The 12653-nt window shown below is 38.2% G+C and overlaps 1 protein-coding gene across 1 annotated transcript; it reads right to left on the reverse strand.

Annotated features, from left to right (window-relative positions):
• Positions 1 to 965: 965 nt before the first annotated feature.
• Positions 966 to 11397, reverse strand: LOC111224433 (short transient receptor potential channel 4-like). The gene is made up of 11 exons (XM_022748916.1): positions 11313 to 11397; positions 10393 to 10795; positions 8515 to 9033; positions 4347 to 4683; positions 4006 to 4145; positions 3422 to 3735; positions 3120 to 3315; positions 2836 to 3030; positions 2602 to 2643; positions 2399 to 2488; positions 966 to 2310 (listed from the first exon to the last, which is right to left on the reverse strand). The coding sequence occupies exons 2-11, from the start codon at positions 10768 to 10770 to the stop codon at positions 1780 to 1782; spliced, it is 2742 nt and encodes a 913-aa protein (XP_022604637.1). The 5' UTR covers positions 10771 to 10795; positions 11313 to 11397; the 3' UTR covers positions 966 to 1779.
• Between the last annotated feature and the right edge of the window lie 1256 nt (positions 11398 to 12653).

Below are 12653 nucleotides of genomic sequence, written 5' to 3' on the forward strand. Positions count from 1 at the left end.
ACTTTATTTTCTTCAGAACAGTATTGTGTTAGCAGCAAAATGTACTCTCACGTAAAAGTACTCATGCAGAATGACCAAATTATTTGTGATCCATTAACATGTAAACAGTATTTTAATGTTCTAACTTTTCAAGGAGCTGTTAATTTCAACTATTTTATACATTTTGGGCAGTTTAATCTAACCATGCATATTTGCATGTGAAAAACTGATTCTGTGTGTGAAATGCAGTCAGGTTAAAGTATAAAGTAGCAAAAAATAGAAACGGAGAAAAATATCTGAACATTGTACTTAAGAACAGAGTTTTCATTGCTCCATAGTTGCAAGAAATTGTGTTATGAAATACAGCAAATTGTTTTGAAAAAAATTGTGATAGCATGCAGTTAATGGGAAGAGCTCCAGGAGTAACAATTAATTTATAGCTCAAATTATACAGTACCAAAGGTGGAGTCAGTTTACACCTGAATGAACAGACAGGATATGAATAAGGTACCAGATTAGCAATTATTCTGCAAATAAGAGAGTGCAAGAGAGCCTTGAGTTACGCTTCTGCTCAGACTAGTCACAAAATACAAGAGAGAACTCTCTCAGTGTGGGGATATAAACTGTGCATCTAGTGCACTAAGTTAGAGGGACCACTGTTTAAACAGTGAGAGAGGGTAATAAACTATTTACCTAACTCTTTTCACCAGTAAACACGATGAGAGAGAAAATTTCAGCAGTAAAGTAAATCAAGAGAAAGGCCAATTCATGAAAGAGTTTCATTTGTTTCCCCACCTACTATGTCCCATCTGTCTTAAGGTTAGTTTAGTGTCACCATGCATTAGTTGACCATGAAATGAGAGAAATGGAGAAAAGTAGAGTACAACAATTAAAAGCAAGAATTATTAACAATCAGACAAAGAAAAAAAAAATGAAAAAAAATTTAAATTAGCATTTACTTTTATTTGATCATAGAGTAATTCCAATACATGACACAAGTTTGCACAAAAGCAGCACATTGCCAGAAGGTCCTTATGCCTTTAAGGTTGCAAGGTTAACTGCTGATGCAAGAACAATTGAGGAGATTGAGGAATGTATTTTGCAGCGCATCTCATAAAGATTAAATTGGGTGTCTCTAGTGCTCCAACAACAAAACTAGGGGGGAAACTTTCCCTCTCACTCAAAAGAAAGGGGAGGTAACTGCGGAGTAAAATATCTACCATTAAAACTGTTCCTCATCACTAATATAATTATCTAATCTAATAGTAGATAATCTAACTAAATTAGATAACACATTAAATACAAATAAACATGTTTTTACTCAGTGATAATGTTTTTGTTTTTGAACTGAATACTATCAGCATATCAGCACTAATATTTAAGATATAGTATTTTTGCATATCACATAAGATAACAATTCGGGGATGGAAGAGTAGAGGATAGGCAACAGGGTGTCTTGGCTTTTTTGGAATTAATTGCTCAAGGTCAAACATTAAATACTGACCTGTGTCACAACTCCCTGAGCGTCAAGTCAGCACTAACTGAGGTCATTCCTCACTTATTTTTTTGTATTTCTTGTCAATCAGAGATAAATGCATGTAATATAATGTGAAATAATGTAATATTATACCATTTTATACATGACAGGATACAATATTCAAAGTGAATATACTATTTAGCTACAGTACTGTTTACCTTGAGAGAATTAGTTTATTTTAATAAACTATTTTAAAACTGGTAGAAGAAAGAATGCAACTTTAAAAATGGAATCCAAAAATGTTGCTCTAACTTGCAGACAGGTTAATTTTTATATTTTTTTGGCCCATTTTTCACTTCTGTTATGTGCTCTATGCAAGAATGTTCAATCTCCTGAATGTTCCTCTCCACTTCTACAATTACTTTCTCAGTCTGAAGTTGTTCTGGGTTTTGTCCACCAGATCCCGATGACTCTTCCTCTGACAATGAATATATTTCATCACATTTCTGAGAGGGAAGTCTGCTCTGTCTCTGGAAGGACCGAGCATCTGAGTCATCCTCACATAGCTCCTTCTGACTCTTTCCAGTACTGGATGGAACAACTGAACCACTTTGTAGACTGTTGGAGCAAACAGAGCTGGTGGTGTTGGCAGCTCCACTCTGTAGTGTGGTGGTGATCACATCAAACATGGTTAGCTTCCGTTTAGGCTCATCAGCAGGGAATTTGGGAGAATATTTGAATGGGTTTCCAGGGTATGCCAAGGTGGTGCTGGCAACTTTACTTGCTACATGAGATTTACCCTTCATCATTCCCAGGACTTCGTAGCGGAAGCTGGAGATATCCTGCTTAAGCTCCTATCATTTATTGAGAACCAGAGATTACACGGCAGAGAAAAAAAAACTTGGGTTATTGAGGTTTCAATTTTGAATAACTGCATACTACCTTGAAATTCTCTTCTGTCAACCCTTCTGCTGTCTTGGCATCTCTGATCATTGCGGCCACATAACGTTTCACAAGGTTCCTCAAAACCTCCTAAAACATACACATTATTTTTAAAGCAAACTACACATTTGCTCTTTAAATAAAGTTGCAACAAAAAACATGAAAATATTAAAGTACATGATGGAAAAGAAATTATTACCTACCTGGTACTCATGGTTTAATCTTACATTTTCAGCTGCACGTCTCTAGAATTAAAAACAAAACAACAAAGAGCAATTAACAAGCAGTTAATAAAGCAATATGTATTTTTGTATTCATTGGTTGAGTGAATTGGAGCCACTTGTTTTAAGGCTATAGGACCAGACAGATTGGTCTGTAAATCTTTGCCATACAGTGGTGACAACATAGATCAGAGCATATTTCTGGAAACTCCTTACCCCCAGGGTTTCAAAGGTTTCATGCCGTTTTATGCTTGGTCTCCTAAACAAATAAGTCTTTATCCATCCAATTAGATAAAAAACTGACTTTGGACTGGGTATTATATTAAATGGAGATGGCAAAGTCCCCCCTTCTTCAAAATAGCTCATCCATAATTTTGTTCTTGCAAATTTCCACTCTATATCTGCATGATCCTGAAAAGAGAAACAAACAGCAATTCATCAAAGGACTACAAGACAAATTCATGCAGTAAAACTAAAAATAAGTAAGCTACACCACTCACAGCTATGTGCTGGTATGAGTTGTTCATCATTGCAATTAGCATGTTCAGAAGCACTACCAGGGAAATAACGTTGTATGTGCCAAACATGGTAGAGCCCACAAACTCAGTGAATTCATGTGGTGGTTTCACATTGGTCACATAGAGGGAAATCAGGCCAAACACAGACCAAAATAATGACTGTAGTGTCTCGAACAGCCTGAAAAGCAAAGAACCATACATCACATTATGCGCCACTGAATAACAAACTTATTAATTATTACCAGTGCAGATTTGTCACAAACTATTTAAGAATTTTAACTTGCGTTGAGAAGGCGTTGTTTTGCTCACTACAGCGGATGCCCTTGCATTTATTTTCCTCATCTGTTTCATAATAAAAGTACAGCTGGTTGAGGCCATTGGCAAAGGCTAAAAGCACTAGACAGTAGATGAAGAGGAACTTGAGGATGTCCAGAAGCATGCGACCCAGTGAGATCTGTAAGGGTCCGAGATGGGAGTTGGCAGTGAAAAGGCAGATGAGACGCAGGGAGCTGAAGATGTTGGCGATAGCGAACAATGCCTCTGCCACTAAAGTTGGGTGCCACATTTCCCAGCACTCTCTGTCTTTGTACCCACTGTACTGTAAAAAAGAAATAAGGAGGAAGATGAATACATAAACTGCCATCAGAAAAAAATGCTGCAACATTTCCAGAACACTAGGTTACTTTTAATGTATGGTAATTCCATTTATTTTCATTTTCCACTTTCAGCTAAACTGTGATTGAAACAAGGCGTAGAGTTAATATATCTGCTTTTTAATTAAGTAAAAATGCTGCAATCTTTGATATACTGTGTAGATCAGACCAATTTTGAATCCACAGTTGTCAAATACCTTCCACATATACAGTACCTTTGCATAGGCAACAATCTTCAGAGAGATGGTTGCAAGATACAAGGAGTTCATTATGAAGTCCATTAAGTTCCACCAGTCATCTATGTAGTCTTGGAAACCACTATCCCACATCTGTTTGATCTCAGTCCATATAAAGCCTTGGAGAGATGAACAACAGAGGTCATCAAACAACTGGTGTGTAGACAGCTGCATACATGTGGTTGTGGTCACAGTAAGCAGGCTACCTCTGTTTGACTTTTTTTTTCAAATGTGTGGGACTACAGTGTACAGATATACATCAGTGCATGATTAAATGATCATGAACAAAATTTGTTAGTGTGTGTGTGTGTCATTGTTACCAAGCACCCAAGGCAAGATCATCCATTCCACAGTGGTGGGTGCTGGACCCTGAAAGTCCTGTTGTGCAGAGGCTATATGCTGCGAGGCCAGGAAGAGCAGGAAGAGGAAAGTCAGGTAGGAAGCAGTGTGACAGATGAACTTGATGAAAGGCTTACGGATGAATAGACCATAGCGGCTCTTGGGAGAGATCAGGTAGAAGATAGATAACAGTGGAAAGAGGAGGCCAATGAAGATACATGTGATGAGCTTTCCTGCCCAGTGACGCCGCCTCCAGCCTGGGAACTCATCATACCACCGAGACGCCAGCAGCTGCTGACAGTTGGGCTGAGCGACAAACTGGGAGAAAGAGAGAAACAAAGATGAAAGTTTTATTTTTTATTTATTTATTTTTTATTTATTATAAAATTTTATTGTGTGTCTGAACATAGAATTTGCCTAATATATACCAGTAATTTATGCAGGGAGTGCCAGAGCAGACAATTGCCTGGACCAAAAAAGCTCTCCTTTACATAGATGTATCATACACCGTTTTCCCTGCAGTCTCAAACAGTCTCAGGCCTGATGTTAAAATGGCAAAAACTGCCAAACTGCCGCCTGTTGCTAATCCATAGCAAGTGCAATATTTAGGGATGGAGAGAGCATGTGTCAACGTTCTTCACCTCATTGTAGAGAAAGAGAGGCATGCAGGACAATAGTTGTGGACAAACATTATAAGTGTTCCCTAATCCTCTGTTAAGAAATCATTGTCAAATTTGTTTCCCATACACATTTTCTCTGCCCCTTGAGATTTAATATAAACATCTGCTGGACATCTGCGGATGGTGATGGAAGTTAATTTCATCTTAACCAAATTATGGCCAAATGGATCCCCATTCTGGTACTATATTGCATTAAATTGTGGGTGATGAGGTCATCTATCAGTGCAGAATCTGACATCTTTAATGTTTCCTATTTGTCCTTGTGAGATATCGACTTGCCATAACATGACTGCAGGCAAACAGTGGCATCTGGCAGGACCAGATTTTGGGAGGACATTTTTGGGAGGTGAAAATCGCTTCATCCACATCACACCACTCTCCCCTTCGAAGATAAGTATTAATTCTGTGCTATGGCATAGTGATGACATGTTGTATAGTGTTGATTACTCAAGATAATTCATACAATTTTGTCCGATTATTTTTTTAATATGAACATATCAAAATCTATTCCACAGAAAGAACCTGAACTCTATGTTATCTAGTTCCTTACTTACGTAGAAACACTATTAATTCAGCAATTAGATTTTTTATAAAACACTACACTGTTTTGCTGCATTCATTAAATTATGAAATAAACTATCACTGTGCATCCTGCTACTCAGCAGTCATGTGAAGAGCACTGAAAGTTCTCTGATCATGTGGCATCATGTGGTACTTAACTGTTAATGAAACTTATGGAAATTTAAGATATGAACTTTACTGTGAGCTAGGATTTGTAATTCCAGTTTTGCAGTGATGAAACTTAATAATTAATAACATAATTATCAAGTTCTGGTAAGAAAATAAAAGCAAGTAGTGTTTTGATAATACTTTTTTGTAATCTACTACAATGTATTGTACATACAGCTTCATCATTGTGCAATGTGTTTAAAGATGGGTGAACCCGGGCTGGAACAGAATGAGTGCAGAAGGTGGCAGGAGAACAGAAGCAAACATCTTTACTGAATACATTAAAGGAGCACTTTACCACTAATAATGTGGACATCCAGTAAGTGCTGGTGGTCTATTTCGTCCATTAAACTACACCACTTTGGTGCCTTTTCTTTACAGAAGTCCAAAATGGCAATCCCTTATAACAACCCATCTCAAGGACATGTGTTATTTGTCTGGTTGTTAGTGGTAAAATGGACGACGGCATTCCATGCAATATACACACACACACACACACACACACACACACACACACACACACACACACACACACACACACACACACACACACAGGCAGTACACAACAACCACTCACTGGCCATCTCTATGCAGTTAGGGAAAGGCAGGACAAACACTGATAGTGATTTTACTTACTCCCTACTGTTTGCAACCTTAATTAAAACATTTTGGCTTCAAAAAACTAGTCAGGAGTTATCTGGTGTACAAAGCACCAATACCTTATACAATAATGGCATTCATCTTCTAGCATCTTTAACAGGGTTATAAAATCTGTGCTATAAAAAGGAACAACAGACATTTCTACTTTTTCACTCTAGATGCTTGTCCCCTATCATCTGCTCTAACAGAGTGGGGTCAGAATAAAAAAATGTATGTATGTAAAATTTTAGTCTTGCAAATCAACTGTCTCCAACTGATAATATTGTATATGGAGCATGAACAACATACATAATTCAATACAATACAAAAAGGCATCAATAAGGGTCGTCATTATTATGCACAGAATGAAAAACAACTCTGTGATCATCAATATTCATGAACTAAATACAGGAACTAACACATAAATAATAGCAACAAAGAGTCACCCAGCTGCAGTAAGCCAAGTAGTCTGTTACTGTTCCTCCAAACATGAGCCCAAATGGGGAAAAACTCTTTTGCTTTATCAAGTTGATTTTTCTTGAGTAAGCCTCACCAAATACGTAAATGACACATGACGAGTAGCACCAACTATACAAGGCCTGCCTGACATCATATTTATTATTGCTCTAGAATTTTACTATTTCAAAATTGCTGAAATTGCCGAACATTTCTGTTTCCAAATCTCAAGTGAAGTTGATTCTTAAAGACATTCAGATCTCGAAAAAGTCAAATCTCATCTCAGGAAATAATTATTAAACTTAAGAGGAATAAAGAAATCCAAGACTGTCCGAGTTGACAAGTGTACAGTTTTGTTTGCATGTTATGTAGTTCAAACAGTGGTATCTCTGCTGTTTAGAGACACCAGTGTTCAATATTCTGATTATATTTATATATGAATATGTTTCATAATTCTGCTTTAAAAACTTTTTTTTTTCTTTTTACAATGTGCCCTGCTGTCTTAAAACTACATTATTTTTAGGTAACCCTAACCTGATAATAACAGGTCTGTCGTCATCATTATAATATTATCATCATCATCATTATTATTATTGTTATTTTATGTAGTAGTAGTAGTTATTGTAGTAGTAGTGTAGAAAATAGAAATTCAATGTAAAATGTGTGTGAAATCAGCCACAGACACCTTGTCCAAAACATCCACCTGTAATAAACCCAATAGCCAGTGAGCCCTTGAAGTTCAACTTTAAAACCTTTTGCCAAGGAGACCATTTGTGGCACATGGAATTGGAAACAGTCACGCTGATCTTTCTGTCTGACCCTTTAACTCTGTAAATATTATACAACTGCTGTATACATAAAGGCCCAAAAGCTCTAAGTGGTCTTTTTAATGAGTGAAACAAACAAAACAATCTTGAATTTAGGATACAAGATAAGTCCACTTTTCTAAATGTGGTACACTGAGACCAAAGGCATCACTTTTTACCAGCTTATACATTTATTGTTGTTACTTGCTGCTGTGTTAAGTAAACATCCTTGTGATATATACATACATTTACAGGTATAATCTATTATAAACTTCATAAATAATACTTAATTGTTGTTTGTGTATCTTATTCTGTTACTCCCACTGTGTAATCGCAATGTGTAATTTTTAGCACGTCTATTTCACAACAAATGACAGAAAGTTGGTATTGCATCCAGGGGATAAATACTCAAAAGAACACGTTAAAAGGCAGTAAAAGGTTCCCTCCCTAATTAAAATATTATGAGTTTGTATTTCAGGGAAATGGTCATCACTTATTCCATCATTATCCCCAATTATCCAGTCGTCATGGGACTGTCTGAAAGGGCTACTGTAATGCATTTCTAAGAGCCAGCCTGGCAATTACATGTTGCTCTAAACTCCCAAAGGACATTTCCACTCATTTCAGGCCATTTACAGCTCATCTTGGCACTGTTCTTGTTATCTAGTCCATGTTGTTCAAAGAATGTAATACCTTGTGATCTTGTGATACTTAGTATGAAAATAGACTGTTCTTTACTTGTCTTTGTCATCTTTAAGATGTCCATTAAAAACCTGTTGCACTGCTGTGGGCCACAGCAGTCATGTGACAAAGCATATCATAATCAACACAAAGCTTACCTCTTTCTGGCAATATTTGATAGCTAGCTTCAGTCGTGCCAGATCATTTCCATTCTCATCCAGCAGAGGATTGATGTCATCACGGTAGTTGAGGATTATTTCCAACTCTTTAGAGCTTCGGGTCTGGTCCAAGAGGTCTTTTGCAAATTGTTTACAAGTACGGGACAGCTCTTCATACTCTGACTTGAACTCGTTTTCCACTGTACTGAGCTCCTTCAACTCCCAGCTGAGCTGAAAAGCCGTGAGGAAAGGATCCTCGCTGGAGAGGGCGATGAGGGACGGGCTGGATAGGGCCTTGTAGATGTTAAGACGAGAGCGTGAGTGACGCAGGCCATCCACGTCTGAGCTGGACACACACTCCATGCAGTTGCAGCGTACAGAATGTGGCTGAGGTATGGAAACCCCTCGCTGCACAAGCAGTTTGATGATCTCATAGTTGTTGGTATGGGCTGCAAGGATGATTGGAGTGATGTCTGGGGTGAAGTTTGAAAACTGTTTGTCCAGCAGAATTGGTGGGACCTTGTCAGGAAATCAAGACAGGAACACGCATGTGAACAGACCTAACTTCAATTTACAGTACATCAACATTTTATCAGATATATCACAAAAAAAACACTGCTTTTTAGACCCCTCACAAAACTGAAGCAGCTCCTTTGAATAGGTCTAATTTCATCTGTCTTGGGTCTCTGACCATCTTGTCTAACAGCAAGCACACAGCTAATGGCTTGTGGTTCCACTGCCCTCAAAATATCCTCCTAGTTGGAAGCGACTACAGGCTGTTTTTCTTTTTCCTTCTCTTCACAGAAAACACCAAGTCCATTACAAGGAAACCCAGCAGTGTCGAAAAACAATTTTACAAAGATGTAAAGAAGTTGAGCGCAACCAGGGCCTTTATCAAACTGCATGATACACAACCTGCGGGGAATGACTTTTTGTTGTAAAAGCTCTGGCAAAAAGACCTACAGCAGCACGTCAGTGCTGCAACTTTTGAGCAGAAATAAGAGTTAGATTTCCAAAATGAACACAGACATGCCTGAAACTAAGAGACAGAAAAAATCAAGTTAATATTTCTTTCATCATCTGAATTATATTTAGATTAAAGAATAAAATGACAGAAAACCTCTCACTTCTGACGCCATTTAGTCCAATTCCACACAAGGATTATACTGTGACATCCTGGTAGTTTAAAATTTGCTGTCCAGCAAGTGCTGGGGTTTATAAATGCAGGCATGTTAGCAGTATCTCAAATCTATTTTTCTGATCTGCTCATGCTCTTCAGGGACGGAGAATACTAGGGCCTAGTCCAGGAGAGCTGGGAAGACCCTGGAAAAGTCACCAGTATATCCAGGGGCACTACCAAAATCTCAAGCACTCGCTGATAGAGGACATAATTTTAAAACAAACTAACAAACTGCATAATAAACTATACTGTAAAAATGTTTTGATCATTGCTGCTAAACAGGACAGTGAACATGTTTCTCATAGATGCAGATTAAAGGCACGACACACTGTGCTTTTTTCTCTTCAGACATGGACATAAGTGCATGTTCATTTCAGACAGACTTTGTGAGTAGGATATACAGTAGTTGAAAGGAAAGCATCACATAAGGAGAAACCACTTTATAAGTCTAGCTGGAATTAGTAGCTGACAGTGATGCAGCATGACACTCAAAAACTGCAAAAACTTAACCATGTTCAGTAACTAATGCTCCTGGAAATTTGATACACAGGTTAGTGACATACAGATATGAGTATACAGTCACATGAGGCATAATTGTTCATATTCTGTTGTGCAGAAGCAAAGAGTCCTAAAGAGACACACATATGTAAATTGAAATTGTATATAGGATATTATCATGAAACATGAATGGTACCTACCTGTTTTTCTCCTCGTGGCTTCTTGTGGTTGAGCAGCAGCTCCACAGCCCCCACTACTTCTTTACGGATGGCATGTAGCAGGGCATCACCCACATATACATTATAACTGAGCAGCAGCTCAATGATCTCCAGATTCTCATTTTCAATGGCAATGAGCAGGGCTGTGCGTCCAAGGGGGTCGATGCAGTCGATGTTGATTCTGAAATAGATCTCAGCCTCCTCCAGGGCTTGTTTCACACTGGCATAGTCCCCCTTCTCAACAGCCCCCAGGTAAGCTCTTTCCAGAGCAGAGAGCTCGGATTCGGCCCGCACGATCCGCAGAGGGATGCGGTCCCTGTATGAGGAGTTGTCAGTTTTCCGGTAATACAGCTGTGACATTGTTGCTACAGTAACCCAGTGTCAACTGAGAATGGAAGAGAAAAGGACAAGAGATTTCAATTTAAACTTAAATGTTTCAGACACAGTAGGAAAAGTATAACTGTCAAAACTGTATTTGTAGTGTTTTAAATTATATTATAGCCTATAATAATATTGTTGACATGGGTGTAAATTCATTTAAAATTTCATGTGATTAAAGATTTTCATGTTATTACTGTACTAGGTGTATACACTAATTTGAACAATGCAATATACTTTAAAATTTCAAGTAGCAGAAAAATGCCATCAGTCCAGAATTACATTTTGCCTAAAATGTGGTTTTCATTAAAAAAAAACACAGTGGAAACACCTTCCTGTTTAACTGAAAACACCAACATAAATATAATCTGAAACGTGATTAAAGTTTTTTTTTTTTTTTTTTTACAACAGAAGACGGAGCATGACTAAAAGAGACTATTTAGAAATGTGTGTAATCACTTAGGCTACAATCAAATCGACGTCCAAAATAATCAAAACCAAAAAAAAAAACCCAGAAACTTTACCTTCTTCCTGTTGCTTTCCACTTCTGATTTACTCATGAACCACTCGAAGGAGAACTAGAGGCTGCGGCTGTCAGGAAGGTTGGATCCTCATCTTATCACTCAAGCCTCCACTGAGGACGCTGTAACCTAATATCATGTCACGCAATCCTCTGACCACCCCTTTCGCTCTCTGGTCTGTGGGGGCATTTTAAGGACATAGTAGCTATTGACCTGCTTCTCTGCAAAGTGCCCGCCTCGGAACAGGTGGGAACAAGACGTGACCTCGTGCAAAGACGGTGCCCAAAATGCGCTCTCAAGTCTTCCGCAGAAAACGCATCTTTAGCCATCACCGCGCCCCTTCACCCCGCCAGGCAACAATATCACAGCAAAGCCTAGGTCTACAAGTGCTGTGGTAGTTTGCCATGAAGGAAGTTACTAAGCACTGTTTATTACCATACAAAAAGTGATGCCATTACTTTTTCATCCTTATTGTCAGGGCAGTCATGCTAAAACAGAGTTCTTTCCAAGAACAATGTGACGTTTTGTTGATAAAACATGACAGTAAAGACATTTTATCATTGTTCATTTGTTTTCTCCTCAGATTTTGTAGTCTAATTAAAACAAAATATATGGATAGTGAGCAAACTGAAAGTCTAATAATAAATGTTTAATGCTGTAGGCTTCCCCTTCACCCTTCAGCAGGGTAAATATGATGCATTATTTAAAGACCCCCCTTAAAGATTTTAATTTCATTAACATGTCCATATGTTTTGTGTTTTTTGTACAAGATATCATGAGCGAAATAAGCAGTCAAGTCATGACTGCATATGTCCATGGTGGAACTGCAGCCAGAGATTCATACGTCATAACTAAGGGACCAATACTGTCCACAGAGACGTGGGGCGGGCAAAATAAATGAGAAACCTTGACAGCACAGAGAGGTAGAGTTTGTATTAGCACAATCACTAACACTGTGTCAATCACTGCCAGTTGCAAGATAACAATCATGATAAAATAAAACATACTAAACCTTCTGATACGTCTGCTAGTCGCCGATTTTGGTGAACAAGACACTCCTCATCTGAGGCCGGGTCTGACTGAGGCTCAAACATGTGGCTGACTCGCCCTGATGTTCCCTCTAATGCTAACTTTGTTGATACACACTTCTCTTTCACTGGTCACCGAAACCTTGTCAGTACAGAGAGCGAAAGTTCATCCGCTAACACTGTGTCAGACACTGCTGGTTACAAGCTAACTGACAACATAAACAAATAACTGATATGTCATCTAGATTTTGGCGGACCCAAACGCAGCCAACGCAGGGGAATGAGGTGCAAAAAATGTTTATTAACAGAACTTTAG

Source organism: Seriola dumerili, unplaced genomic scaffold (genome assembly GCF_002260705.1).
Source record: "Seriola dumerili isolate Sdu_G_001 unplaced genomic scaffold, Sdu_1.0 BDQW01000134.1, whole genome shotgun sequence".
In the NCBI taxonomy this organism is placed as follows: domain Eukaryota; kingdom Metazoa; phylum Chordata; class Actinopteri; order Carangiformes; family Carangidae; genus Seriola; species Seriola dumerili.

What these genes read in the sequence shown, in the direction of transcription:
- LOC111224433 (XM_022748916.1), bottom strand. Translation starts at nt 10,770, where the DNA reads ATGTCACAGCTGTATTACCGGAAAACTGACAACTCCTCATACAGGGAC. An exon ending in CAAAACAACGCCTTCTCAAC is followed by an intron (nt 3,316 to 3,421) that starts GCAAGTTAAAAT and finishes TTTGCTTTTCAG; the next exon opens with GCTGTTCGAGACACTACAGT. An exon ending in ACTCATACCAGCACATAGCT is followed by an intron (nt 3,031 to 3,119) that starts GTGAGTGGTGTA and finishes TTCTCTTTTCAG; the next exon opens with GATCATGCAGATATAGAGTG.